Source organism: Poecilia reticulata, chromosome 10, assembly GCF_904066995.2.
Source record: "Poecilia reticulata chromosome 10, P_reticulata-male-v2, whole genome shotgun sequence".
Lineage (NCBI taxonomy): Eukaryota > Metazoa > Chordata > Actinopteri > Cyprinodontiformes > Poeciliidae > Poecilia > Poecilia reticulata.
In genome coordinates this window covers 9,420,801-9,441,455 of record NC_088839.1, presented here as the reverse complement: position 1 = coordinate 9,441,455, position 20,655 = coordinate 9,420,801, and the positions used below count along the sequence as shown (strand labels likewise).

Here is a 20,655-nt window from a genome sequence, read left to right as displayed (position 1 = left end):
CCCGGCCCCCTCCCCGTCAACAATTTCCGGCAGCGCAGGTGATAACCATGTAACACTTTTTCTGTTACAAACTGACTCCGGCCCCCCACCACATTAGGGAAAAGTTATGTGGTCCCTCACAGGAAAAAGTTTGGGGACCGCTGCTTTACATTAAAGCTGTGGCTGTTTTTTTTTTTTTTGAGGGCCATTTTCAGGTGTTTTTCTGCCTTTCATAGATTTCATCTAAGATTGCCTTTTTTCGTTTAATCCATGCATCTTCTTATCAACTCCAGCCACCATGCTGAAGAAGAGCATCATCTCCCACGATGGCGTTGATGCATTTAGGACGACTTTATTTGTTCTCTAAGAAACTCCTGATGCTTTCACAGAACAACTGTTTTGGGATTAAGCTTCACACAGGTGGAATCTGTCACAATGAGGTGACTTTTGACAATACATTGTCTTGTGGCGTCACAATAAAACTGGTTGAGGGATTTTTCATTTGAAGGAACTGTTAAAAAAAACACACACACATCCTCTTCAAAATTATGCTTTTTGTCGTAATATTCAGCAAAACAAAAAAAGTTTAGAGGGTATCATTACTTTTATGGAGCCCTATAAACATTGCTAGCAAATGGATGGACTTAGCCTTTGTTTGAAGATAAAGAAGGAGGAATATGTTTGACTCCACGCATCATTGTGCCTTTCACTCTGTTAATATGCTGTCATGTCTGCAGCTATCTGTCTGAAAAAGGACAGCGAGGATTTGTTAAATGAGTTCCTGTTGCGTTTTTGTCAGGGTAACCCCTCATTTCATCTGTTGCCAGGGCAACTCCATGTTCTTTAGTGGTTGCTAAGGCAACCCTAGGTTGCTGTGACCGCATATTTTCACCTAAGAAGTTCCTCCCAAATCCAGTGAGGGCCGGAACTCTGCACCAACTCCCACATGAAGAGTCCAATGTAGCAGAGAGGAGACATTTAAACAGCAACAATTAAGAAAGTATAACCTGTCTGCCAAACTAATCTGTCCTTAAGTCACTCGCTCAAGTGTGTGTTTAGTCTGTCCTTCAGTGTTTGGAAGTGCAGTTGTGTCTTTTTTCCTCCAGATAAAAGTTGCCAAGGCCAGTTAGGGCTGTTTGTGCTCACAGACCCTGCAGACACTGGGACGGGGGAGCTCCGCCCGCCTCCCCCAGCCTGTCAGCACAAAGATATAAACAGCAGAAATAAGGCCTTCTATCCTCATAAAAGCTACAAAGCTGAACCACAGAAAGATGGCCTCTCACATGTCCCTTCCCCTTGGACCGAACAGGGACAGGCGGGACATCCGGACCTTGACGCAGATTAAAGAAGGGATGGGTTTCTCCTTCAGTCTGTCCAGTCAGCTGGAGGCAGGTTGGAGAAAGCAGCTAGCCTTTCAGTGTTGATACCATAACTTGAAATTATTCATCTGAGACGCCTCCTCATCTATTCAAAAGAGCAAAGAGAATTGCTCTGGTTTCAGACACATAAAGTCAAACTGCAGCAGCGGCTTTTAAAGGGCCTCGTCTTCATCCCAGGGTTCCAATATATGCCTGGGGCGAATGGATTTCAGCTACAACCTTTGGACAATTGTATGCTGAAGAGAACAGGGATATCCCTAAGGATATAAATGATCACAATTAAATAAGAATACAAATCAAACTTCTGACAGTTCTTTTATGCTTCTCTTTTGTATTGTTTGTAATCCAACCTTTCCAGAAAGAGCCATTCATTCTGCACAGCTTTCCAGTCAAAAAATTATTTACTCATCTAAGAGTTAACATATTTCCAGTGAATTAGGCATTTTTATGCTTTTTAAACCCTTTATTAGAACAGAGTAAAAAAAACACGAAGGGATCGACTGAGGCAGCCATTAAAGATCTCATTTGGCTTCTTTTCGCGGCAACTCCGTTCACTTGGAAAACATCTTTTCTCCATTTGCTACAGTTACACTTCCTGCTACAGGTGCGCCTCTACCGCCACCTGGCGGTTCATGAGGGAACCGGAAACAGCGCACCAGTTTTACTTTCCAAACGGCTTTGTTTAGCTTTTTTTTTTTTTTATGCTGACATTGCACTGCCAGAAACACGCAACAATCCCGAATAAACGACCAGACGCTGACAATTGAAGTGCTCTTGGAAGGAGGGACGAAACTGTTAAGTCTACACCCATAAAACCAAAAATAAATCCAGGTGACTTGTATATAGTTCTGGTCATAAAAGGGTTAGCGAACTGTGCCATTGGGGTTTTGATCTTAATGCTCGGACACGAATAGTCTGAACATGATTTGCGGCTTTGCCTGGAACTTGTTTGTTTTTGTGCAATTTATGAATCTTAGTGCACATTACAGAATACATCCTGACTGCTGAGCTCCATCAGTCGGAGTGTCGGCAACAGAACACCTTAAGGTTTTATTTGGAATGACAGATTTCACTAACTTGGAGTGAAAATGGAAAGTAAACATACCTTTAGGGAAAATACAGATTTCTTCTACAAGAAGTGCTCTCAACACCCCTCATTGCTATGCAAGCCAAAACATTCTGGAAATTGGGGGAGAGGGGGGGCGGAGGAGAAAAAGTCCAGTAGAAAGAATTTCATCCTTCGACATTATGCAGTAAAGTATATTAGTACAATAGCAGCAAGTAGAAATGCTAGGTAATAAACACAGAGGTTCATTTCAAAGGCTTGGACTTAAAATGCAGCAGGTTTTCACTCTCCGCATGTATTTACTTCCTTCTAAGCAAAATGATCCACAATTCTTATTAACAGAAGTCTGAAAAATGTGTTACAATCAACCAGTTTCAATCTGGGACTCTAAAACAGAAACTCCAGTGAGTCCAACTAGCTAACTATGCATGGCCCAAAACTAGCACAGTACATTGGATTCAATGAATACAAATGCATGCCACAGGTTTAAGATTTTACTTTAGTAAAAAAAAAAGAAAGCAGCCCACATCTGCTTTTCCTTCCACTTCTAAATAAAATAAAATCTAAATGTACGACACACAAGTTAGAATTTCGTTTCTGTAACGCGACAAATTGTGAAAAGGTTCAAAGGGTATGAATACAAATGTGTTGTGACACGTTAGAGCAAGAAAAGGATGCCTGGAAGACATTCAGCTGCTCCTGCTTCCGACCCAGCTTTATTTATTTATTAAATGCAAAGGCGGGGATAGAAATCCAAATATAGATTCTTGTATTTCACTAAAAGATTGGGCAATTCTACATAGAATCGACACTATTTAAAGGTGCAATGCAAGGAAATTAACCGGATATTGACTACTAAACAGTCAAAATCTGATTAATTGCTTTTCAACTCCTGTTCAGTCTCTTGTTCTTGGAAAGGTTACAGTGAGCTTGCATCAGAGGACCCTCACGTGTCCGCATCCATTTCATCTGCTTCTTGTGTGTGTGTGCCCTGACGAATAAGCAGAGCTTCTTCGTGGGCTTGAACAACGCCATAAATCTGACAGGCTGCCATCTGTGTCGGAGCCTCCTGTTCAAGCATGGGACAGCGAGAAGACGTGGGAGCAGCTGACCGGATTCTCCTAAAGCCCCCCGCCGACGGCCTCACAGCTGACGGTTACCAAGTTAGAGGAACAACAAAAAAATGAATAAATCAAAAAGGCCAGTTTCTTTACTCACTTAGTAAGATGTTCTTGTCTAAAACTGTCCACCCAGTGAGGTGATTCTTTCATTTTTTTTTTATGAGGGAAAGGAGGGAGGAGTAAGTCATGCTCTCAAATCACAGTGTCATAGCTGTATCACCTTTCTAATTATAAACCTGAGCCTTCACTCTCCCAGAATGGAAGTTTAGCCAGGCCCCTGTGTGGCCTAAAATTAGCCCCCCGATATCCCCCCACTAGTAAGAAGCCTCTAGCCCCTCCATTGTTAACACACACACACATGCACACGCACACACACACACACACACACACACAGCGGGGCATACTACACTTTCTACAACTCTTGGAGGACATCTCTTGTCTTTGCTTCCTACTTTAACAACGCCAACATCAGCGGGGCTAAAAGCAACTTAAGGTAGGGGTCTCGTCTTTTCTGAGTAATCTGTGAAGTTTATCTTCTACTGACACACACACACACACACAGGAAAAAAAAAAAAAAAAAAAGCAATCAAGCTGCTCACCGTGAGCAAAATCAAAACTGATTTGCAGATGAAGTCGTCCTGACCCCTTCTTTGCTCAGAGTGTGGCGATGGCCGTGGGCCAGCCTGTCAACATGAGTCTGATGGACGTATCGAAGATCTTCTCCCTGCTGCAGCCCAAGGAGGAGGACGAGGACGGCGAGCAGGCTCGGGCCTTGAACGACGCCGTGGGCGCCGGCGACGCGCCTCTGCTCTCCCAGCTCCTCGCTCAGGAGAAATACCGGCGGTGCATCAACGCTCCGAGCGGCTGGGGGGTCCCGGTGACCCCCCTGCGCACCGCCGCTGCCCTCGGACACCTGAGGTGCCTGGAGGTCCTGTTGGAGCACGGGGCGGAGGTTTGTCGCCGTTGGCGGGTGTGTGTGCTTATTGCTTTCGATGACATAAACCGCATGCTGCGCTGTGCCGCCACCGGTCAACCCAATTAAGAGAAAACACACTCAAATGGAAAAAGAAGTTGGCACCGATCTCCAGATTTATTTTTTGGCATTTTAAGCCCGCTGCGATAAATAATTTCGCACGAGCCGTGAATCAGTCGTCGAAGTTTTACGGCGAGCGTAGTGAAGTAATTGCTGCACTTTGTTTACCGAGTGCTATTTCATACCAAAAAGTGCAGTCGCCCCCGGATGCCTCGGCCCGCCGGGGTTATGTTTGGAGCAACGAAAGCAAGAAAATAAATCATTATTTTAAATGGCCACTGCATGATTGGTTGAGGAATGCAGTTTAATTATATGTCATGTTTTTTGCGTAGAAGTTGAAAAATGAACAGAAAGCTCCCCTGAAGGCAAAACTATAAATATAGTTTGACCTCAGAATCAAATACGGCTGCCATGCTATGAAAAGTATTTGCAGCCAATACAAAAAGAAACTTAAAAAGACTCTTTTCTTTTTTTTCCTTCTTTTTTTTCTTTGCTCCAAGTTGCAGCCTGACGTTAGAGGACGGAGGGGGGGGCGGGGGGGTATTAAGTGAAATCCACTTTTTGTTGCTTTATGTCACGTTCTAATGTCATCCCCTCGTCAGAAACGTACCTGGAGAACTTTGCCTCGACTTTTCATGCGTGTTGCATACATGCCATCTAAATGCTCGCTCTCACAAAACGCTGCCTGTTTCCACACAGCTCCAGTCTCCAGATGAGCTTCCGCCTCACAGAGCGCCCCTCCCCCACGCCTTCTTCTTCTCTCTCTCTCTTTTTTTCCCTCAACTACATCAGGCTTAGCAGCAGCAATTAGCAAACACCTGGCGGAACTGAGTCTGCTGAGCTCATCATAGGAACTGCCTCTCAGTCCAACCCGCCTACGACCGCAAACGAATAACGAGAAGCATTATGAGGAACGCGTTTAAAGGGGCGGCGCACCGGAAAGAGTAGAAGCTTCTTAAAGAGACAGAGGCACAATTTCAAGGTGGCAAATTTCAATCCTGAACATCTTTTAAGTCGCTTTTGATGTACAAGTCATTTTGAAGGTAACGCAGTTGCACGACTGTGCTATGAAACGACACCTGGATGTCGGTTCATAGCACAATGTGCCTGGAAAATACATAACGGTCCCTTTAAATAGTGTTAAAAAAATACATAAGTAGTAGGAAAAATCTTCAAAGTGTGGCTCTACGTTTGTGTTAAGGCTCCCTGATTCCCCGAAATTAAATTCAGTGCAACAGTGTTCAGACTTCCCATAACTACTTTGGAACCTCCTACATTTTACATGCACATTATTAGCATTATTAGCTTGCAGTGCAGGGCTTCCCCCTGAAAACCTGCTAATCCTGGTGGGATTGGCAGCCATGCAGCGGCCCACCGTGTCTTTGAGTTCTGAGACAGAAAATTTGAAAATATGGCCAGATAATACCTAAACACCAATTACAAAGTCTTAAAAAAGGCACATAAAAAAAACACAATTGTAGTAAATATACATATTTTGCATTTCGGTTGTTAGCATGTCGACCGGTAAAGACAGGAAGTGGTTGCAGAGTTTTCATTTCATCCTATATGTTCACATACTGACCCTACTGTGTTGCCGTTGTAGTTCTATCCATTTCACCAAAGAGACACTATCATTGTTACCGTTCCATAAATAAACCTCTAATAAATAAATAAACAAACCTGGTGGTGGTGGTGGGGGGGGGGCAGGTAAAGCCTGGTGGCCCGCCAGGCTTATGATACACTGGGGGAAACCATGTAGTGCTAAACTGAGCATATAACTTGGAAAATCTCACCTGCTTTTATGAAAGTGAAACTGGAAATAAAGTTGAGCTTGAAGTCATTCCCAGATCTAAACCTCCCAACTTTAGAGGTGAACAAAGCAGCAGAGCAGCAGGCAGCAACACTTGTTTGTCCCTTGTCCCATGTCATCCTCTTCCTGTTTGTGACGGGCATTCTCAAAGGCTTCCTCACTCCGATTCTCTCCGAGAAGTTCCTGATAAACCACAGATTACAGTTTTGTTTTTTTTTTTGAATGGCTTATCATGTAGGAGGGTTTTTTTTTGTTTGTTTTTGTTTTGTTTTTCTTTTATCTTTTTATCTTAATGAGCTTCATTGTATTTACCTCGGAAACAATCAATAGCGAGATTTCTTTCTGTGCACCAAACTTGTGGCACAGTTTGAGAACAATGTGTGTTCTGCATGACTTTGTATCCACATCCCTACAAAGTGAACTGATTAGTTGGAGCCAACACTCCCAGTGAGTGAATCAGCAGTTTTTATCAGTGTTGCCGTCCTCGCTGGTGACCATTAGCTTAGCGTATTGCCCCCTCATTAGAAGCTGATTGTGCTGTGGAAGCCTCCCAATGAACTACTTTTTTTTCTTTCTTTTTTTATTGTAACAAGCTGCAGAATTCTTGGCCTCATGCACAGCGCTTGCGCAGACTAAACTCTTCCCAAACTTGGACAAACTACTAAAACTTGTTCACTTCGATACCTGCTTGCAATTGGCAGGTATGGAGCTGTTCAGCACAAAGTTTACGACTGCTTCAGTGTGTTACATCTTTTAATCAGATATTTCTGACAATAAACATTTTCTATTTATCAAATGCGCGGTTCCCCCCCGGCCCCCATTTTTCTGGCGAGAAATCCATCAAATTTAGGCAAAGCGTCACACGTTTTTCGTTGAGTTTGGAGGCGTTTCCACCGATAATTTCAGTGTTTTGATCCCTTAGATAGGTTGTCGTTTCCTTTTGCCTTGCGGCATGGAGCTCCATTGTGCCGGAAAAATCCATGATCATCATCAAATTGCTCCCGGATCATTGAGCAAAGTTGCTCTTGGAGGACATTTTGATCCCATTTCTTACTCATGTCAGAGTTATAGGCAAAATCATGAGTGAGGTAATTCCATTGCACATAACAAGAGGCAAGCCCAAACATAAATTGTCTGAAGGGTTCAGTGTCAACGCTAGCGTTCACCTTTTTTCCCTCCACAGACAACAATTTTCCCACATCCAGAAGACAACAATCCTGGTGTGTCCTTCTGTGTTTCAGTCTGTCCCCTCCATGTTTTTCTCCTTGAGGAAGAAACACACCAATCCTTAGTTAGCCCTTTAGCTGCAACGTGTTTACCTGCCTACTCCGTTTTGTTGCAGAGGAATGACGGCAGCACACGTTTTCTTCAAGGTTAAAAAAAAAAAGACGATTGGCTTCAAACCACAAACCAATCACATGTTCCAAATCAACTCTTTGACCTCATCACGCAGTCACTGAAGTGATGCCGAGAGGTCATTTAGGGGCAGGGCCAAAACAGGTTAAATCAAGCTTTCTGGATTGGGTACAATTTCAATCACTCTTTAAAGCATCGGAGACACAACTCAATCAACTCCCATAAAAACTGAAGGTTATTTCCGTCAGTCTCTGAACTTTTGGACAATACTGTATGCTACTATACGACTAAAGACAAATGAATCATTTCTGGGGAAAATCAATCCTACAAAACAACTTAATAGTTCCAGACAATTTGTAAAATTTTGATGTGTACGTTCTCAAAGGGTCGGTTGTTCCAAAATGTATTGATAAAACCCATTAACACACTGTTAAAATATCAGTAAATAGCAGTTCAATAAGGAACTTTAACATTCTTTAACTTCTTAAAATTGAATATTATTCACATTGAGCAGTCCCTCCATGATTTTGTGAATGTCCCATTTTGCTGGTGGCCACGTAAATCTCGGATCATAACTTGACATCAAGTAAGTCTGAAGCAAAATTGTAGTAGAAGTAAGAAATACTGCCACCTGCAGGTGAGAGTTAGCATCACTTAAATCCAGAAGTTTGACCATTTTCGCGAAAAACTTTGCAGTAAACCCACGTGGAATTAAAAACAATTGCGCGAAAACGGTCGGGGATGTTTTGATTATGTGCAAGTTTCCGCAGAGGAACTGACTGATGCAATTTGGCTGTATACAGATTAACAGCTGCTTTGTTCTCATTGACAAAATATTTAAGCACAAAACCTTTGTAATTGAAGATTAAATTTCTGTGCCACTCTCCAGATGTATACCATTGTAGATCAAAAAATAAAACTGAAATTTTGAGATTAACTTCCGAACATTTCAAGGAAGAAAACAGAAGTTAAATTAATCTAAAATCTGATTTTTTTTCTTGGAATGTTTTGACTATTCAAGTTCAAACATCTCTGTTTTTTTTTCTTCTAGAAAATTTCAGGGGTTTTTTTGTTGCCAGAAATGTACTCATTTATTAATATCTATGGCCCTGATACGCAATACAAAAAACCTTAGTGCCTAGTCATTAGGCGAAAGGCGGGTATAGCCTAGCCTAGTTAAAAATGAATAAATAAAAATAATCAGCTCCTTCCTTGTATTACACTTCGCTTCGTGCAGAGGGCTTTATTGCTTTCTGGGGGTGTAAACAGTGAAGATTTTGAATTTTTCCCACTAGCTAACTGTTGCCCTTGAGGCATGCTGCAGTTCAGCGTTATAAGCTTACCTGAAATTACCTGCGCTGTAAACAATCATCGTCCATTGCGAAGGGCCGACCTGAAAGAGGCGGCTGTGGATGTTAATTCAACTTTTTGGGAAGCGTGGCCAACACTGACTGGTCGGCTTTGTTCACTTCCTCCAACTTCTTCTTTAGATTTTAATGGCAGCGTGCATCCATTAGTGTTGCACTACTGCCATCTCGTGGATTTTAATATTTATCTTTTCTCAAAGATAAGTATATTTATACATGTATGTATTTCCTTTTTATTGCTAAAACTACAGAGACTACAATTCCAAAACAGCCTGAAAATGAACGTCACCGTTCACGACCTTTTCTTCTGTTCGCTGATTGGCCCGGTAAAAAATCTACTGGAGGAAATCCAAGTCAGGCTAGTTAGCTGTTACTGGCAGATGTCTTATTAACCTCACACCCTTACTGTAGTGAATCGGTGTGTGGATGCAGGGCTTTTGTTTTATGCTTGCTCTACAACAGAATTTCCTCACAGGAAGTAACATTTCCCTTTCCCCCCCCCTCTTCCTTTTCCTTCAAAATCCAGATAGACGTTTTGGATGTGAAGGCCCAGACGCCTCTGTTCACAGCTGTGGGTGGGAAACACTTGGACTGCGTGGCGGCCCTGCTGAAGGCGGGAGCCGACCCCAACGGCAGCCAGTACAACAACTGCTCCCCAGTGCTGACCGCCGCCAGGGAGGGTGACGTAGACACTCTCCGGGAGCTGCTGCGGTTTGGAGCCGAGGTGGACGTCCGGCCGAAGGTCCCCGAGTGGGCCTCCAACGCCACATCCTGCAGAGGGCCCCTGTACATCTCAGCCGTCTATGGACACCTGGGCTGCTTTAAGCTGCTCCTGCTGCACGGGGCCAACCCCAACTATAACTGCACGGATGAGAAGATGCTGGCCAGGATCAAGCAACCCAAGACGGTTGTGGAGGTGTGTCTCCGTTACGGCTGTGGGGTGGAGTACATTCAGCTGCTCGTAGACTTCGGGGCCGACGTCTATCTACCTACACTCATTATTGACAAAACTACAAAGCAGAATGAAGCGCTACTGCTGCTGCTGAGAGAGAGAGGTGAGTCTGATGCATTTAGCTTCTGGTACGATTGAATTAAATACTTTCTTATGCAAATGGTTCACTGTTGTCATTTTTACCCATACAGTTTGTCCCAAAACGCTGATGTCACAGGCCCGGCTGGCAATCCGAAGACACATCCCGTTTGCCGACAAGGACCCTGCAATAGACAGTCTGGACATACCTCTCGTCCTGAGGAACTACTTAAAGCACATAAACGCTGAACCTGAGTGATTTTAGTTTAGAGTTTACCGATTTTACTGTTGTTCGATTTTGCTTGTTTGATTTTTTTTCTTCTTCAAATTTCCTCGATGAACAGGACAAGACAGAAACCGTAGCAGCAGTTTTGTCCTGTCGCACTCCTTGAACTTCTCCACATTTTGTAACTACAACCACACTTTAGTGGTCAGATTTTGAGTGATAGAGTAAAACACAAAAGGGAATAATTAGAATATGTGGGGAAACAGTGATGCATGGTTTTCTACATCTTTGACAAATTAAAATTTTGAAGATGTGGTATTGTTTTTTATTCAATCCTGTGGTAGAGCCATCTGCTGCTGCTGTAACAGCTACAATTTTTTGTTGTTGTTGTGGTACGTCTCCAAAATACTGACATCTTTTGCACTATTTTATAGCTCACACTCAAGTTAGACAAAAAGTAGAACATGAAGATCCATTTCCATCTTGCTGTCTTACAAACCTATAGGGATTTGGTCAAGCTTTAATTGAGATATTCTGGCACAAATTTATTAAAGGTATGCAAGAAAAAAACCAGTGTACACATTTCAGAATCTTATTTATATCGTTTTCCAATCTGTCCACAATCATGCACTACTTTAATCCATCTCATAAAATAGAAAAATATATTGAATAATGTGATCATAGTCTAGTTGCACCATCTGGAAAAGTTCCTTGTTGAAACATCACGCAGGCTGGTCAGGCTCCTTAGATCTCTTTGTGTGTTTCACCAACTAGGACAAAGGATTATCCAAATGGAGTTCATGTTGGGGGGGGGGAAATGTGTGTAAAGTGTAACACCGTGTCCGGCCACTAGAGACCACAGTCACACAGCACAATGCTTCTGTCCCCATTAGAGGCTCCTCATGGGCAGCTTGGATCATCCAACCATGGTGTGTTTTTGCATCAGCTTCGAGACCCCACTGAATTTAGACCCAACTGAAAAAAAGACATACACACACACACACGCACACACACACACACACACACACACACACACACACACACACACACACACAGGCTGTCTGTAGCACACCAGGATGTCTCAGATCTCCGGCAGCAGAAAAGAAAAAAAAGAAAATCTTGCATCTTTGGACTTCAAAACATCAGGAAGCGGAGTGAACAGCCTACGATTCAGCGTGGCCAAGAGGGAGATACGTTTGCGTAACTCCCCATTACTTATTCATCGCAGCAGAGTCATGTGCAAGCTACCGTTTGTGGCTGGGAGTGTGTTGATTTCTTTTATTTCTGTGACGCGGTGGTGTTTATCTCATGCCCTTTAATCTTTCCTTTGTAACGTCTCCTGGAGTGAGTGTGTCATGTGTTGGAAACGGCTCCTACAAACAGGAGGTGATGTCACGCGACAGGAAGCACAACAACAATGCAACCCCGCCGTCCCCACTCTCACACACACACACTGATGCCTTGACACGGCGTTCTGTAGAGGTTTTTATTTTCAACAAAAGTACAGCTATATCAGATATGGATTTATTTTTTTTCTTTACAGCGAAGTACAACATATTCCCAGTGCTTCTGATTACATCAAAACATATAATGTACATACAGTTGACATCTCCACTCTCCCATTCACAGTTTCTGGATTGAATAGGCATTATTTTTCAGGTTTTTATCCATTTCTACAACAAATAAAGGCCAGCAAGAAAGAAAGAAAGGAAGAAAGGTAGAAAGAAAGAAGGAAAGGAAAAAAAAATAAACAAAAAAAACCACTGTTTGCATATGGTGTCAAAAAGATGTGGAGCACATTTTTCTGTGACAGAAAAAAAAAATAAAAATCCGGACCTCAAACCTGATGGTAATATACAATGGAAAGGTTTGCAAGTATGGGGATTGGAGTCTTCTCGTTGTCACTGAACACCACATGAATATATGGCTCATCGAAGACTTTGTACCCTGACTACTCTGAAACAACACAGGACCCTATAATCATCTGTGAGGAACTACTACTGAAGAGTCGGCGACAGTGACTTGCAAAAATATCCAAACGTCTTGTGCTTTTTTCAAATTATGTTACATTACAACCAGAAACTTCTCTGTATATCATTGGGATTTTATCTGAAAGCTCAACACAAGGTTATGCCATATTGAGAAGTGATGAAAGCACGGTACACTGCTTATTATTATTATTATTTTAAATTTTTTTTTTTTACAAAATATTTTTTACAAATATGGCCTGCATTTCTATACAAAACACATTTCTTTGGGGTGTTTGGGGTTTCTTGCTGGACGGAGAGCTTTTACAAACATTAGTTTTAAAATCTTGCAATAAATTCTCAATCGGATTTAAGCCCCGACTTTGACTGGGCCATTTTTGATATTAGCTTTTTCATTGTGGTTTCCTGAAGTAAGGTAAACCTCCGCTTCAGTTCCAAGCCTGTTTGTTGTCCTGTTTAGCTCCATCCATATTCCCTTGTACTCTAAAACCGATGATGAGAAGCATCTCCACAGCATGATGCTGCCACCACCATGTTTTGCTGTCGATAGCAGGTATTATTCCTCACAAATATCGCTCCGCACGTCGGCCAGAAAGTCAATTTTTGGTCAGGAGTACATTGCAAATGAGAAAGTTTATGGGTGTTGTTGAATGACATTTTTTTTGTCTCAGATTTTAAATTAAAGCATTTTTCCTGTATACTGCCAAGTTACATCAACGTGAAAGATGCTTATTATTATTATTATTATTATTTAATTTTAAGATGCTGTCACTGAATGTAAAGAAAGCTACTTTTTAACAGTTTGTTAATAGGTAGTTTTATCACTAGTTTCTGCTACAACTGACAATTTGAGGACAGTTGTGATCTTGAAATGGCCTGAGATGAAAATGAGGCACCCCTGATGTAGGTCATTTATGAAGGTTGGGGGGGGGGGGGTATCATAGATATGTCTGCCACACCTTTCAGATTTTTATTTGCGCAAGGCATGTATCGTTCAACCTCAACCTCTCACGAACACACAGCATTACGTTGGTGTATCAAATAAAATCCCAACAAAGTCAATTAAAGTCAGCAGCTATGACGTCACAAAATGTGCAGAAGCTCAAGATGTTTTCATATTTTTGCTGGGCACTTTGTGCTGAAAGTGGATGATTACTGGCTCAAGTTAACTCTAGACTATAGAAACCAAGAATGACAAAAATCTAAGCGTTCTCTAATGGATTTCTGTCCACTGACTTGGCTTACATGAGAAACAGAAAAAAAAGGAAAAAAAAACAGAAAACAGACCTCAAAGTGGACAGATGGCTGTCCTTTAGAACTCCTAAAAGGTCAGATTGATAGTTATATAAGAATAAACAAACCCAATATATACATTATTTAAACTGTTTGGCCCAAACTTAATGACCCTAATACTGATAGCAATAAATAGAGTAGTAAATTTTCCATGTCAAGTCATTACTTAAACTAGAGAGAATGATTTCAATGGGTGGATCTAGCTTTAGCTTGTGTAAAGAGGAGGGGGGGGACTCCACGTGTTTTCATGTCTTCTGCTTGACTACAAATCTATACACGAACAGCCGCGATCAGAGCTAACTCCTATTTGGTTCACTGTTGTCATAGAAAAATTATACCCGTTTTGCCTCCGCTTGATGATGGCACTCCAAACGAAACACGATAAAGTCAAATAAAAATAACCAGCAGTCTGCAGCGTGAAGGAAAAGCGTGCTAAACAAAAAGCTACGGATTAAAATACCCATTTTTATCTGGGTACGGAGACCATCGGTGTCTGTCGTTTCACCTAACAGATGTTTGATTCAGCATGAGAGACTGACATGCTGCTCTAAGTGGCAATAAATAAATAAAAAAAAAAACAAACAAAACAAAACACAGGCTACAACTTTGGAGCGTGAAGTGAGCAGGATACAGGTGGACAGAGAAAACAACTCCCTTTAGTGAGATGGCATGGCTTCACGAATGAATGGTTCCGCTATGAGGGGAGGGGAAAGAAAGAAGAAAAAAACAAATACAAGAGAAAAGAAAAGCGTTTGGAAGTTCGATGAACGTAAATAATCCGTTAAGAGTTGCCTTAAGTCTCATGCAAAATATTGGATGCCACAAGCATGCATTTACCTGGGTACTGAGGTCTACCGCACGCTAGAACTGGAACAACATTCGTCTCCAACGCAAAATATCCAAATATATGATCTGTTCTTTTTACACTATTTACAGAGTGTAGCAGATAAAGTTAAAATAGATGACTTCTCTCAATTCATAACTCACTATTAATAATATACTCTGAAATGTGAAGTCTAACTCGAGTAACGTGAATCGGTTTCCTACTCTAAATTCAAATCAAATCCTCTGTCTGCGAGATATATAGATAACAAAATGGAACTCTACGTAGCAGGAATTAGAACAAAACTTCCTCTCTGTGCAAGTTGATTGCAGCTATGCGAGTGTAATACCAAATAATAACAATAATAAAGTGTTTCAAAGTGTTTCAGTCAGACAACACTGTAACTACTGGAGCGTGTGGAGGTGGTGGGGAGAGAGGGAGGGAGGAGAAAGGCCTGACCAATTGTCGGATTTGTTGGGAGTTTTGGTGCACTGGGAGTTGGAGTGGGGGCGGGAGTCGGGGGTTCGGTGGGGCGGATGAGGAATTCCCAGTGTGTGGATGAGAAGAAGAGAGAAAGGAAGAAATGCACCGAAGGGAAAATACATGACTAATTCAAATCTGCCAGTGAAAACTGAATAGATAATCACTAGTGGAATGCTGGAAGGCACTGTTAGATAGCATCTCTCTTCTCCGCAGCAGAACGGGCCAGCAAGTGATTGTGCATTTGTGTATGTAGGTGTGCGTGTGTGTGTGTGTGTGTGTGGTGTTGATCTGACGGGGCGTTGAGTAAGGGGCGAGGAGGGTGGTGGTGGATAGGTGTAGCACGGGACCTGAGGTTATCATGGCCTGGGAACCATTTCTTTTTGCTGTGCCAGGCATGAGAGTTAATCTTCCAAGACAATCTCACTGGGAGCCATCTCTACAGACACCAGCAGCCGACTCACCCGTTTCTCAACTTCCTTTACTGAAACAGAAATTGCACGACATACAAAGCAAGCCTAAGGTCTCGTTTTCCGATAGGTTATAAGGCCCGTAAGAAGGCAAACAAAATGACATAGGACGATATTTATCTCTTCCATAGCACACTGTAAGTGAGTAGTGAAGATATATAATGATATATCACATTGCACAATTGTCATACTGTATATGCACTGTCCGTCGGGTGGTAGAATCCAACACAAAATGTACTTCTGAGGTCAAAACATGATCACACGGCTTGGACAGATGGTTCACTTACATTCCTAGAGTAGAATTACGCCTTCGTGATGAGCGTCAGTCGTTCGTTTTTTGTTTTGTTTTTTTCTTTTCCCCTCCTCAGATATCCTCCCTTATCTGAACGCCTCGCCAGGAGGACGCGGCGCGCGGCGAGGATCTCTCTCCCAAAGCAGCCGGAGGGACTTTGTTGATTAAACAAATCAATCTGAATCTCGGATGGATTTACAATCTCGGTCCTTTGTAAATCACTTAACGGTTGCCGGAGCTAACTGCCAGAAACACGGATCAGATCTGGAAAGCGACGTGAAGGAAAAGGTGGGGGGGAAGATTCAAAGTGTTAAAAGATTAATGAATCTGTCAGGAGGGACGGTGCATGCTACAGATTAAATACACCTTTTCGTTCCCCCTCCCATCGTGGTATTGACTTGTTTTAAAAATTCGAACAGACTACAAATGTCCTTAACCAGTGCGCCGGTTGGGATCCTGGCTAATTTCTCCACTCTGTAGCATTGCATATTTGTATCCCTTGTACTGAAATAAGAGCAGAAGAACTCAGACTGGATATATTGAACAGTGTGAACACTACAAAATCAACTCAAGAAGTCCATTTTTTGTTTTTGTTTATTTTTTTGTTTTGTTTTTTTGTTTTTCTTTTTGGACCTTGGCCGATGCATCAACTTGACTTTTACTGCTCATTTCTGGAGGTAGGCTGTGCTCTTTTCCAAACACCCAGTAAGCTGCCAGCACAGTGCTACAGGGGTGGTCTCTGGGGAGAGTGGCGGCGGCGGTGTGGGGGGGCTGTGACGCGAGGCAGGCCGACCGTACCCTGCCTATCTCCTGCTCGCAGACAGCTCATCTGAGCGGGACGCGCTGAGCATCGCTGTGAGCCGATGTGAATACCCTGTCACGAGCAGCTGGCGAGGGGATGTAAATATTCTATTGATGTTCCGACTATTGATTTGTTCCCTGACCTGTCATATCATGGCCGATGGCAGGTTTCCAAAAGAATGAAACTCTTCCTCTGCGAGGAAGAAGCTGAGCAGGTGGACCGGGAGATAGAGAGGACAAGAGGAGCAGGAAGGGAAGACTTGGAGGCAGACATAAAAAAAATATAAAAATAAATAAAACGGAGAGGAGCTTTCATAAGCCATCATAAGTGTGGATGGATGGTTTCAGTGGAGCGGAGACTGCCTGATCCGTCTGGGATTGTCGAGCTGGGCGGGTCCCGAGCGCATCGGGTTCCCGTGTCATCCGTCGAGCTCACATTCAGAGGGATCGCGGTGCGGTGAGGTTTCGCTCCCACAAGGACCGACCCAGCTTAACCTCGAAGGCTTGCTATTTCCAGAAGATGATGATGATGATGACGACGACAATGGGCTCAAAACAAAATCATTTAACAATCTTAATAACTCCAGAACATTCAGAAGGTGTGAATGTGCAGAATCGGAGGGATAGAGTCTGTGACAGCAGAGTCAGCTGGAGAAGAAGCGTGATGACGTTACTAACAAAGAAGAATTGTTGTAAAGGTGTGTCTTTTTTTTTCTTTTTTTTCCCCTCAATTTTGAAATTCAAAGTCCTCTTGGTGTTTCCGATCAAATCATATAGTAACATTGGTCCTTAACTTCAGAGTCTCCTGTGTGTTTGTGGTGGTTGTGTTTTCTTCATCATGGGACGTAATCATCCAGTGTTTAGTGCTTCTAAGAAAAATAGCTGGTCCTTCAGAAGAGTCTGTGTTTCTCTATTTCTTAAATGGAGCTAATCTACTAAAATTCTGCCAGAAAGGCCCCTGGCCTCTTTTGGATTGACTGAATTCAAAAACCTCTCCTTGTGCCATGTCCTCCGTTACCTCATACTGCCCCGCGCTGAGGGGGTCCTGTGGGGGTGGGTATGAGGGGGGCGTGCACCTGTTTACACCTGGGAAGGCAGGCGCAAATAAAAACAAGCAAGGGGTTCAAGGGATTTTGGGGGTGAGGGTTGAGATAGGGTAAGGAAGAGGTGCAGATCACAAAGCAGGAAAGAGAAGAAGAAAAAGAAGAAGAAAAAGAAGAAGGGAGGCAGCAAAGGGGAAACATCATCAGTTTCATGTATGAAACAGGCAAAACAACTAGAGATGCAGCGATAAACCGGCTGGTGGCCAGACTGCCACGAAACAGAAAAATCCAATATTTTTCCGATCACTGGAACGCAACTGCATTATGCTGACAACGAGACTCTTCAGTGTGGACGCCGTTACTGAACGGAAAAGAGACTCAAACTATTTTCAGTATCAGACAGGTGTTCAAGTAGGGAGTCAGAAAAAGTAGATTGAAAAAAAAATGTTTTCTTCAGTTTGCTCACACACGTCAAATTAAAAACAAGTTTGAGAGGGCGAGACTATCAGCGGATAACAGCAACGCCGTTTTATTCTTTCGCTCTTTGGGTCTCATGCCGAGTTTGGAAATGTTAGTACATTTTTGAAAATCATATCGTTGAGGTAAGAATCTGCATTTTTATGTATCTTTTTGCTAATATACAAGGCTGAACGCCATAATTATCTCTCTTTGACCAAGAAATAATAGTAAAAGTCTGTTTTACGTGACTGCTGTTATGTGGTTCTGTAATATCACCTCTGCTCCTAATAAAGTAAACTAAAAAAATGGTCAGCTATCTCTATATATCTATGATTCATTCAATTTTCAAGTCAAAATGTCACACTGTTACAGATATGAATTTGTTTTGAGGCCAATAAAGCTATTAAATTGTACATTTCTTTAATTTATGCTTTTATCTGTGGGCTCTTTGAGAGTAACTACAATATTCAAAGTACCGAAATGGTTGGTAAATAAAAAAAAAACAGAATAAAAAAAATTTAATTGATTTAGCAATGTAAATAATGCCTGAAAACGTGCAATGTTACACAGAGATATTGGAATCGACTAAAACTGTTGTCCCCAGGTTCGCGTTTTACGCAAGTCGGAATCTGGCCACCAAAACTTTAACCGGTGCATCTCGGACAACACCACAACATCAAGTCATGCTTCACACAGAAAACAGGCACGCAGGCGAACAAGATTAGCTACCAGTTATCATTCCTGCATATTTAATCTCGAGACATAATACACTTTGGTCAAAACGATGAAAGCTGAATCGGCATAAATGTGAAATTCAGCTGCAGCGATGACGCAGTGGAGGACGGCGATGCTATTCAAACAAACTCTGAGGTAGCGCAACAGGAGAACTGACAGGTTCCACCTGAAATGATCAAGACACCAGGCGTTTGGAGTCTGTTCTTACAAGTTTGTTGTTTGCGCCTTTGTTTGAATAGCACCGGTTACACACACCACACACACAGGTGGAGAAAGTAGAGCCAACAGAAAGCATTTTAATATGCACTAATCTACAGTCTACAATGTCGTTGAGCTACAGTCTACAAGCATCACAACTATGCTAGTAGGAGTAAGGAATCAGAATTTGAAGATGAAATATCAAAAAAGTTGCCATGGCATCTTAAAAATCAAATCAAAGAGATGAGAAACGGTGTCTTCCGTTTTAGCAGTCGGAGAGGTTGGATCTATTTGTGTTAGTAGAGGCTGTTTATCTTGGATTGTCAAGATAATGCTTGTAAACAGATTGGACAGTGATTGCATGCTCCAGTGCCAACGTTATAAACACAACACCTTCCAATGCTGCTTAGCAGTTGCCATGGCATCTTATTGTGCTAGCTCTAAGGAAAACTCTAATGCATATACCTTTATCATTTTCAAACCATGTCCATACAACATGGCCCTCTTTCTCAAGATGAAATCTATAAATGAATCTGAAATTCAAGAAAGTACTTCACCTTGTGCCAGCCACATACACATACAGCACTTAGAAACACACAACATTTACTTCTCACAGACATCTACGAGGAAGGGGGGTTCCTAGCATCAGAGAGAACATTCCAGCTCTAGTTATTACTTCATCGATACCTTAAATGGATGGTCATGCTTATCTGGCAAGAACATCAGTAATGGTAAATGTACAAACATCTAGCCTGGCAGTTTAAATGGCTAAATCTTAAAGGACTGATGCCAGCAAGTCAGGGCATGTGGGTGCTCCGTCCGGTTGGAGGAGAAACGGGTTTCTTTGACGTGTTCTTCTGCTTCCGAGCTCACCGTTGCATGTTTGGTAGATGTCCCCGTCCCAGTGACGTGGACAAAATGTGTAGTGCCGAAATCCTAGCTCCAATTCGCCACACCGTATCGTGGCAACATTACGCTGCATTTACAGGCGATCGGAAGCTACACCAAACACCTTTTAGCTCAGAGAGGGAGAGAAACGCGTCTGGAGTGGTGCTGCTATTAATGGCGTCTAGACAAGCGAGACACAGGACCCACATGTCCTGAAGACTGGGATCATCCTTTAAACTTCATGCAAACAGCCCTCTGTCTTTTCATTGATGCTTAACGGCTGCTTTTCCAACTTGTGCTGCTGACTAACGCTCGACTCAGACGGAAGACGTTAGACATGCAGCACCCTCCATGATTGTTGGCATCCCTGGAAAACGTGTGGGAAATGCCCCGAAATAAATTCATGCTTCTTTGCAGGAGAATAATCTCACATTTGGACTTCATTTTAAGTTTTTTAGTGATTGTTTTAAGCAGAATAACTGGTTCTGGAATTGCTTGCACCCCGGGGGTTAATAGTTAGAAGAGCCTCAATTGCCAATAGGGCAGCAATTTGCCTGCTTACTAAAAATAGGGAGAACATGCAGAGAGAAGGATCTTTTACTACTCCTCTTTGCAGAATCTGGAGCCTGTTGTACATAATCTCCTCTCTTCAGCTCACCTCAGGTTTTCTATGGGACTGAGATATCAGTGGCAGCTATGGAGACCTGGTGACCCCAAAGTGCGTCTTGTTGCAGCCAAAAACAAACATGCTATTTGTTTTTGGCAATTCCATAAAGTTCATTAGGTGAATCTGTTGTGTGCCAAAACAAGAAGAAATG

At 42.5% G+C, this 20,655-nt stretch overlaps 3 protein-coding genes across 18 annotated transcripts in view; 1 reads left to right on the top strand and 2 right to left on the bottom strand.

The window, feature by feature from the left end:
- Positions 1-4,260, bottom strand: part of LOC103470912 (moesin a-like) — a 42,066-nt gene extending 37,806 nt beyond the window's left edge. For 6 of the 7 annotated variants that reach the window (XM_081611735.1, XM_081611742.1, XM_081611740.1 and 3 more), the window contains exon 1: positions 4,145-4,260. The gene's annotated coding sequence lies outside the window, so the exon portion shown is untranslated. Of the gene's footprint in view, positions 1-3,642; positions 3,662-4,144 lie in introns of those variants that run through there. The other variant, XM_081611739.1, reaches the window with a different exon arrangement.
- On the top strand, positions 4,213-10,680 carry LOC103470910 (ankyrin repeat and SOCS box protein 12). 2 transcript variants are annotated; one of them, XM_008419619.3, is made up of 3 exons: positions 4,213-4,497; positions 9,638-10,166; positions 10,255-10,680. In XM_008419619.3, the coding sequence occupies exons 1-3, from the start codon at positions 4,213-4,215 to the stop codon at positions 10,398-10,400; spliced, it is 960 nt and encodes a 319-aa protein (XP_008417841.1). In that variant the 3' UTR covers positions 10,401-10,680. The 2 variants fall into 2 exon arrangements, with proteins under 2 accessions (XP_008417841.1, XP_017162573.1); XM_017307084.2 differs by having other exon boundaries at positions 4,213-4,515.
- Positions 10,681-11,839: 1,159 nt separating this feature from the next.
- Positions 11,840-20,655, bottom strand: part of arhgef9a (Cdc42 guanine nucleotide exchange factor (GEF) 9a) — a 63,424-nt gene continuing 54,608 nt past the window's right edge. For 8 of the 9 annotated variants that reach the window (XM_008419625.3, XM_008419627.3, XM_008419630.3 and 5 more), the window contains one exon: positions 11,840-17,600. In XM_008419625.3, coding sequence (XP_008417847.2) covers positions 17,425-17,600 — 176 coding nt within the window. In that variant the 3' untranslated portion in view covers positions 11,840-17,424. Of the gene's footprint in view, positions 17,601-19,414; positions 19,483-20,655 lie in introns of all 9 variants that reach the window. The other variant, XM_008419628.3, reaches the window with a different exon arrangement.